The 9,710-nt window shown below is 32.9% G+C and overlaps 1 protein-coding gene across 1 annotated transcript; it reads left to right on the forward strand.

Moving 5' to 3' along the window:
* Positions 1-1,121: 1,121 nt before the first annotated feature.
* LOC139873554 (wound-induced protein 1) lies at positions 1,122-1,708 on the forward strand. Its single transcript, XM_071861476.1, has one exon. It carries the CDS (start codon positions 1,122-1,124, stop codon positions 1,605-1,607), a length of 486 nt encoding a protein of 161 aa, XP_071717577.1. The 3' UTR covers positions 1,608-1,708.
* Positions 1,709-9,710: the final 8,002 nt, after the last annotated feature.

Below are 9,710 nucleotides of genomic sequence, written 5' to 3' on the forward strand. Positions count from 1 at the left end.
CACACACCCGCACACACACACACGCACAGATACACAAACCTATATACATACCTACATACAACCGTGCATAAACATACCTACATACCTACATGAAACATACCTACGTAGATACACACACCTACAAAACAAACAAAACATACATACATACCTACAAAACAACCTAACATACATACAAAGGCAAAAGATACATACATAGACAAAAAAAACCTATATTACAAAACCTACATACATACATAGACAAAAAGACCCTACATTATAAAACCTACATACATACATCCATAAATATACGTACATACCATGCTACATACACACATACGTGCATACATACACAACCATACAAACAGGCGAATTCAAATCTCCATACGAACTATGTAATTTAACCAAATTAATTGGAACCTACTTTAAACAAAGGAAACTAACTATTTGAAGTGTGTACTTATTGGAACATACTTTTATAAAATAATGCCGAAATTACTTATTTATTAAATATTTGAAGTGCTTACTAAATATTTGAAGGAAACCGTAATCTAACCAAATTGGGACCTACTTTTATACAATGATGTCGAAATTACTTATTTACCCGTCATGCGCACATGATGGGATTTAACAGGAGAATTTAGCAGAAGTTATAAAATGAATCACCGCCGAACATTTTTTAAAACCATAGGGACTAGTGGTATACTTTTTAGAAGCTAAAGACGACTGGCAATTATAGTTATATTATTTAAACATTTACTGTTTTAGTGGTATATTTTTTACTGTTCACACCCTTATTTAATTACTAAAGGGTATTTTTGTCTTTTCATACTAGATACGGAGTATTTCTCACCACTATATCATTTTTTATGTAAAATCACAGGGACTTACCGTATAATTTACTCTAATGTTTATTCCATTGTAACATTTTCTACATATGTTTTAGAAAACATAAGTGAATACGTCGATATAGCCCAAACTTACTAGAATACGACATTTCAACAAAAGACCCCATTAGCTTGGAAATATAGGCCCGACCAAGGATAATAGCTCTAAATTCTTTTAGTATAAAAACTCTACTACCCATGATGTTACTTCACCCCTCAAACTTATTAATAATTCGCTAACATATTTATAAAATTAAAATGGAAGAAATAATCCACATAAGTGAACAAGAAATGCAAAACCAAGCCATTGTTGGTGCTCTTTACAAGGCATTAGCCGAAGGAGACACTGAAAATCTCTCAAGAGTTGTAGCCACGGACCTCGAATGGTGGTTCCACGGCCCTCAAAACTGCCATCACATGATGCGTATGTTGACAGGAGAAGCTATATACACCGAGTTCAAGTTTGAACCTCGGAGTATTACAGCCATTGGTGATGAGATTGTGGTTGTTGAAGGCTATGAGGGCACAAACGTGTACTGGGTACACGTTTGGGCCCTCAAAGATGGGCTAGTAACATGGTTAAAAGAATATTTTAACACATGGTTGACGGTTAAGGAGTTGAGAGTGAGGCCCGTAGGATGGCCGCTCGGTTGGGCTGGGAAGGACAATCGATCGACTGTTTGGCGAAGTCAGCCTAGAGATCTTTTCCGGCGGTCATTGCCTGGACTCATGCTAGCCATTTGACAATAGTGGCATGAGTGCGTGAAATTGTCACAAATTATTGTTTTAATCCTAAATTACATCGTTGTTTGGTTCTTTCTGATATCAATATATCCGTGCGTACAACAACCTACGTATATTGTTATGTGCAACAAGATACAAATAATGTATGATAAATGTTTATATAATTATTAAAAATTAGGTTTGATGAATGAAAACATAAATCTTTACTTTGTCATACGGTTTCTTACATACCTATCACATATGTCCCCAACATCACGTCCATATTACTACAATATGGATTGTAAAGTGATTATTTAAGTGCAAAACATTGTTTTTATTTTTGAAAAGCAAGGCATAATATTAAAAACAACCAAACGATACAAGGATTAGAATGGGCCGGCAACAAAACTACAACCGGACCACATTCAACAGTGAGAGCAACTAACTAAATGGACGGTTTGCAGAGAACAAACCAACCCAAAAAACAAAAACGAGACACGATAACAAACCATACAATGCACGATACACGACCTTAAATAAAATACAAAATATACATAATACACGAACTTAAACCACGGTGAGATACGTATGAGGAGAAGTTAACCATGTTTTCCATTCGAGCTTTTTCTTTTTCGATCTTTGAGAAATCCATTCGAATGATTTTATTTGTATTTCACTTAGAGCAACCGGAGTGTTCCAAGAATTACCTTGGAAAACACGATTATTACGGATTTTCCAAAAGAAATACGCACAAATTCATTCGACCGCTTACCATATTTTTTTGCCGAAATTTGAAGTATTAACCGAGATGTTGCCTTGAAGAGTTTCACTTGTACTTAGATTGTTGAAATGACCTAATTGCCACCAATTGTAAACACGATTCCATAGATCAAAAGAGTGTTTACAAAAAATTAATGAATGATCTACCGTCTCAATGTCGTCGTCGCACATCGGACACCGTATCGTGTGTAAATCGATGCCCCTTTTGTCTAACTCATATCTTACCGGTAAACGTTTCTTGATAGCCCGCCACACAAACAATTCAATATTCTTTGGAACCAAGTTGTTACGAATTGTGCACGCACCATTAACCCCCGAACTGAATTCATGATCATCGAGTAGCTTGGTCAGCTGGTTTACTGTGAAGTTGTTGTTCGAACCAAGAGGCCATTTCCAGCCGTCCGCTACTCCGAAATTGAACCTGTGACTCGAAACTAAATCTGTTAAAACCGCAAGTTCACCCCGTGTTCTTCCTCAAGGAACACGTATCCAATCCCAGTTAAAACTGAGTTGCGAATCTTCTATCCGAACACGTTCATTGATCAACGCTATTTTTGAGATTTCCAATCTATACAATCTAGGAAACTTGTATTTCAGCTTGATATCCCCAATCCATTGATCCTCCCAGAATCGAGTAGAGCACCCGTCCCCTATTGTCTTCGAAAATGAATTATTGAAATCAATGCCTACTTCAGTAATCTTGAGACCTACAACCACAATGTTATGCCATGTACCCGAAGTTGAGGAACGAAACATGTCACCCCCAACCCCAAGCCACCATCATAACCATGAATACTACGAATAATTTTTGCCCAAAGTGAGTCAGTTTCGGTTAAGAACCTCCACCACCATTTCCCTAATAAAGATAAATTTTTATTTTTTAAAGACCCGACATTTAATCCTCCTAAAACATAGGAGGATAAAACATTTTCCCATTTTACCCACGAGATTTTAGAACCCGAATCCGACCCGCCCCAAAAGAAAGAACGCCTCACACTCTCTAAAATTTTTACCACACAAGACGGGGCATGGAAAAGCGAGAAGTAGTACAACGGGAGACTATTTAGGACCGACTTAATCAGAACCAATTTTCCTCCAAAAGACATCATCCTCATTTTCCAATTTGAGAGCCTACTTTTAAATTTGTCGATTACCGGGAACCAATCCTTTTCTTTATGCATCTGAAATGCCCCGTCCTAATCCATTTGAATGAAGTCTTCAACAGTTGGTCCCATTGCGAGGTTCTAACCTCTATATGCCATGAACGACTCCATGTAATATGAGCAAATGCACAGCGGAAGGTTTCTTTAATACCTGAGAATAAACATGCTTTAAAGTGTCAACCAAAAGGTTGGTGAGTTCATAAGTTTATCATAAAACAATAAAATTCATCATTTTGATAGACCACAAGAGTTAAATACTGCATGGTACAAATGGGCCCGAATCCTATACCCACATGTAATGTACATGCGATATCTTTTAAATATGGTACACCTTTCTCGTGTATGAAATCATCTTTCATAAATATTAGTAACCGTACACATATCTTGTGCACAAAAATAACATACACATAACCTGTCTATAAAATCATTCTCTCGATACATAACATTCAATTTTCATTGCTTTCATAGCTTGGCTTGGTAACCGACCTTAACATATAATGCGCATAATAATATCCTCAAAACAGAACATCTCGTCTGTATAATAATCATATAAACTTCGAAGTACTAAACACCACGCCCACTAGCCCTTCCATCTAGTGAACATTCTGAGTGGGGGTGTTAGACCCAGTAGCTACCTTTAGGATTCGAGTCAATTAGGCGTGCACTAATTCTCAAAATTAGTGATATTCCCTAATTCCTAGGTTACCAAGCAATAATAATCAGGGAAAAAATGTTCATATCAATTGTGGCAATTATCACGTCCACATAATTCATTCGAGAAATGTTTTGCTTGTGTCTATCTCGTCAAACATTTATAAAAGCATTTCATGTATTCGTAGTTCAAAATGTATTTCAAAAGCATTTAATAAAACAGTTGTAAAAGTAGCGCATGTATTCTCAGTCCCAAAAATGTAAAGAGTAAAAGGGAATCAAATGAACTCACCATACTGTATTTTGTAGTAAAAATACATATGACGTCATTTATCAAGTGTAGGGTTGGCCTTGGATTCACGAACCTATATCATTTATATATATTAACACACATAATTGTAATCAAATAAATTCATATATTATATCTTAAATTATATATCTTATATATTTAATTTGTACATATTTAAAATAGTTAATATTTATATAGTTTAATATTATATTTAAAATCAATAATTTGTTATATGTAAATATTTATATAAATAATCTTTATATATAATTATATGTAATATTATGGTAGTTGAAATATATATACACTTATATAGAAAATATTTATTTGTTATAATAATATTGTTAATGTAAAAGTAGTAATCATCACAATAATAATAATAATAATAATAATATTAATACTAATAATAATAATTATAATAATGAAAATAATAATAATATTAATGATAATGATAATAACACTACTAATAATAATAACTATAAAAATAATGATTTTACTAATAATAATATTACTAACATTTATTTTACTAACTATAATGATATTTATGATAAGAATAATAATGATGATAAGTAAATAAAATAAATAACTACCTCAAAAAGTAGTTCTTAAAAATTCCCAAAGTCCGGGTTTGAACCCGCGACATCCCGCTAACTCGTAAACATCCTTAACCATATAAGCTAATCCATTTTTCTGATTTAGTTCCTAAACTAAATCTATTAACCCTTTATCTGCGATTTCTTCTTCTAAATCAAACGTCATCACTCATCATCATATTTCTTAATCCTTGATGTGTAATTTCGTACTCTAAATTATTAGCTAAATACCTATCGATTATCATACAATACAGGTAACTATAACCAGTTCGTGTAGTAATTAAACAAGTATTTGACCAATTCTTTCCACAGAGAGCAGGTAATTAAAAACTTGAACTATTAATTATTCTAAGATTTAAAAGGGGAGTTTTGTTGTAAAACTGATTAAACGCGAAAGTAAATTAAACTTAACTCAATAAGAAGAAGAGGTATCCACTTAGCTATAATTCCCTAGGCTAGGATTGCTCGGTTAAACTCGTTAAGTAAACAATTACAATGATGTGACACTGTATTTATCTGTCGATTCCTACAGTTTAAGACTAGCAACCTAAGTATAACTGTCATTAACCTAAAATTACTAACCAATTCACAATGATATTACTCAAGATTATAATCTAACTTAGGTTGGTTTGGTGTCCCTTACAACCTCACAATTATTGCAACTAATTTCAAGCTCAACCACTATACGATTAATTTTATTATCGGTGTCCCTCATAAAATCTCACGTATTCCTAAATTATTCACGTTCAATAATCTAGTAAAAGCTATTAATCAATTTAACTGTCGTTAGTTAATCAATAACTTCCGTGATTTAACAATCAATAAGCTTTAATAACGGTGGATCTTAGCTAGACATAAAATTGTGTAATTTAAATTAATTGTCGTTAACCAAAAGCTCGCAATCCATCACCCAGGTTCATGTATCTAAGCGAATACTAAATATTTAGCTACTCATGGTAAAGCTAATAACAAATAAATAAGAAGAACAAATAAACATGAACATTGTCTTAATTAAAATTAAAAGCAAATAAAGTAAATTCAAGATCAAAACTAACTAAGAATGATATTGTAGCTTAAACCCTTGTAAAATAATGAAGAAAGACAAAGAAATTCGTAACTAATGTTGCTGTGAAAGAAAATTCGTAAAATAAAACTGCATGCCCTAAATTGGGGTAAAATTCGTCTATTTATAGGAGCTGGAAAAACAACTGGAACTGACTCGTGTCGCGATCCGTGACAACACCATCGCGATACGCGATGACCAGGACGCGACAAAGCTGATTCAAACGCGACAGAATGGTCAGTTTGCCCTTTTTTCCATGTCGTGTTCTGATGCACTTCATCACGTATCATGATGACCAAAACGCGATAAACCTCATCCTGAAGCGATGGAAACTGACTTTTTCACCCGAGGCACGTTTATCTTCAACTCTAACGTCGTTTTGGCTATATCTTCAATAAAATCAACAATAATGAGCCAACGAACCATATCTTGACACTTTCTTCATTTTGAACTCAAATAACTCGATATCTTAATCAAAGTCTTCAAAATACCAACAAATGGAACAAGATAACGCCCAAAATATATGTATGAAAATGGCGTTATCAATCCTATTATCAACATCATCACTGATCAACATAACACAAATATGTGAGTCATCATAATCATCTCCATTTTCACAAACCATTATCATAAACTCGTCTTCCTGTATCATAATTAACTATATCCAAATTCGTTAATTAGTTAATCTCCCCACCATCACAATTATTCGGTTTCCATCATGATTCATCACTACCATTGACATCACCCTATAAACCCATGATCCTCATTATTTTTATTATTATCTAATCTATATCATCATAATCACTTATCCAAGATCATAATCATAAATCATCTTTATCGTCATATTACTATCATCACCATTACGATCATATCTCATTATCCTACTCATCATCATCTACATCATGACTTACATCTATCATTACCCTTGCCATCGTGTTTTATTAAGAAAAAGGAGAAGAAATATCACGAAAAAAAATTAAATGAATCGTGACATAATTTAAAGGGCCCAGTTCAACTACTCCATTTGTTTTTAGTTCTTTTCCTGCTCCATTATTGTATTAAAAATTCTCTCTTATATCCACCAGTGAATGAATTACCAAGTGGGGTAATCTTGAATTGCAATTATCGGTCAACATGATTTGGAGTTGTTCCCCCATACAATTCGTTTGACAAGGATTTGAGGAGTATTTATATATTCTCCACTAGCTCATAAGTTGGCAAGTGGAATAATTAAATAACGATGCTTGATAAATACCAAGGAGAATAGAAAAAAATATATACCAGGAAGAAAAATACCGCATTGGTTCACAGCTATGGTAGTGATAAAAGAAAATATGGAAGTGAGAAAAGATGCAGGTGTGCTGTTGGGTTGTTTCTCACGGCAGAATTTAATAGCAGTTGCATTAGTAATTGTAAGTGCGTAGCAGTAGCATTACTTTACAGATATGGTGGGTTGCAGGTGATCACACGAAACAAAATAAAATGATGGTGGTGTTTTCAAATGAGAATAGAGAGAGAGAGCAACAAAACTCGATGGAGGTGGCGGTTGTTTAGGGTAGTGGTGATTACTAGGGTGGTTTTGATGACGATGGTGTTCGATGTTCATACTCGTTTGATGAAGGTGTTTTCGTTGTCATGGTGTGTGGTCATGGCTGTACAGCCATACTCAATTTGGGTTTCTTTTTGTCGATCAATGGAAACAAGAAAAAAAATGAATCGATGTGTGGCTGTGTTCTATACAAAAACAGAAAGAAAATTAAATGGGTAGTAGGGTGGCGAGTTATGGTGATTGTATGTGTTAATGAAAAAGATAACGAGTGCAGATGGTTATCGAGTTGTAGAATAGAAATATAGCAGCAAGGGTTGGTTTTGGATTTCATGGAAGAAGGAAATACAAGATGGCTGGTGATCGAGTTAAATTTCAAGTGATGATACAATGAACGGGTTTGATGGTGTTTGATTTATATAAGATGAAGTGGTGTTGGGTTGTTAATGACAAAACAAAAAATGACTTGTATGCAGTGATGGATCGAGGTGGTTGTTCTAGTGGTTTAATGATGAAGAGATGATATAGGATGATTCTCAAAGTTTGGATGAAAGTCATGATAGATGATAGTGTGATCAAAGTAGGTTGGTTATGGTTTGTATTCCTCGTTCTTGGTTTTTCTGTTTTAAAACTAATTGATACAAGAAGTTTTAGATAGATAATGTGGATGAAAGAATTGAATGAGTTTTCTTATATCACTGATCAATTCGATTATTGTATACAAACAAGAAATCGTCAGATGGAGTAAATCAGAAGAGAAATAAAAAAAATAGAAAGTAGATTGTGATGTTAAACTGCTTTTGGTTCTTTGTGAATTTGATTGGTACGATTTTAACAATTAACTACAGATGGAAAAGGACTTGGAACCTATTCTGATTCATCAAATCCATATATACGATTATTACATGAATAATGAATTAATAATTTATAATTATAATCATATTAATTATAAATAAAAATACTAATAATAATAATAAAACTAATATAAAAAAATTTAATAGTTTGTATTATTTTCTAATAATAATAACAATTATAATATTAATGATATTAATTGTAATAATATTTATAAAAATAATATTAAATAATAATAATGATAATAAAAATATAATTTCCATCATTCTTATGTTAATATTTATGTTCATCTTATATATTGTTTGGTATTTTAATTCACATGATTAAAGTATACTTTATTAATTTTTAAAATAGTATATACATACTTATGTTTATATATTTATGTTTATATTTGTATATATATATATATATATATATATATATATATATATATATATATATATATATATATATATATATATTTACATCCAATTGTTCGTGAATCGTCGGGAATAGGTAAAGGTCAAATGTATAAATATAAACACAGTTCAAATTTTTAGACTTCAATATTACAGACCTTTCTTATCGTGTCGAAATCATAAAAGATTTAAGTTTAAATTTGGTCAAAAATTTCCGGGTCATCACAGCTTCTTTGTACCAATTGGTAAACCGAGATAAGTAAGCGGGAATTCCCCGACTTGACACCCAATACGGTTAGCCACGTGATTAACCTCATTAAGATTAACACCAATACCATACAAGCAACTTTTATGAAAATTTACTTTTAGCCCCGATGCTAATTCAAAGCATTTTAAAAGATTACAAATGCTATCCACATTTCCCCGACTCCATTCTCCAAGAAATATCGTGTCGTCGGCGTATTAAAGGTGAGAAACAAGAACTTTATCATGATGACCAAAACGCGATAAACCTCATCCTGAAGCGATGGAAACTGACTTTTTCACCCGAGGCACGTTTATCTTCAACTCTAACGTCGTTTTGGCTATATCTTCAATAAAATCAACAATAATGAGCCAACGAACCATATCTTGACACTTTATTCATTTTGAACTCAAATAACTCGATATCTTAATCAAAGTCTTCAAAATACCAGCAAATGGAACAAGATAACGCCCAAAATATATGTATGAAAATGGCGTTATCAAAATCCCCCACACTTGAACTTTGCTTGTCCTCAAGCAAGTTAATCT

The sequence above is a fragment of the Rutidosis leptorrhynchoides genome, chromosome 10, assembly GCF_046630445.1.
Source record: "Rutidosis leptorrhynchoides isolate AG116_Rl617_1_P2 chromosome 10, CSIRO_AGI_Rlap_v1, whole genome shotgun sequence".
Classification (NCBI taxonomy): Eukaryota; Viridiplantae; Streptophyta; class Magnoliopsida; order Asterales; family Asteraceae; genus Rutidosis; species Rutidosis leptorrhynchoides.

Coding starts and splice junctions, on each gene's coding strand:
- LOC139873554 (XM_071861476.1), top strand. CDS start 1,122: ATGGAAGAAATAATCCACATAAGTGAACAAGAAATGCAAAACCAAGCC.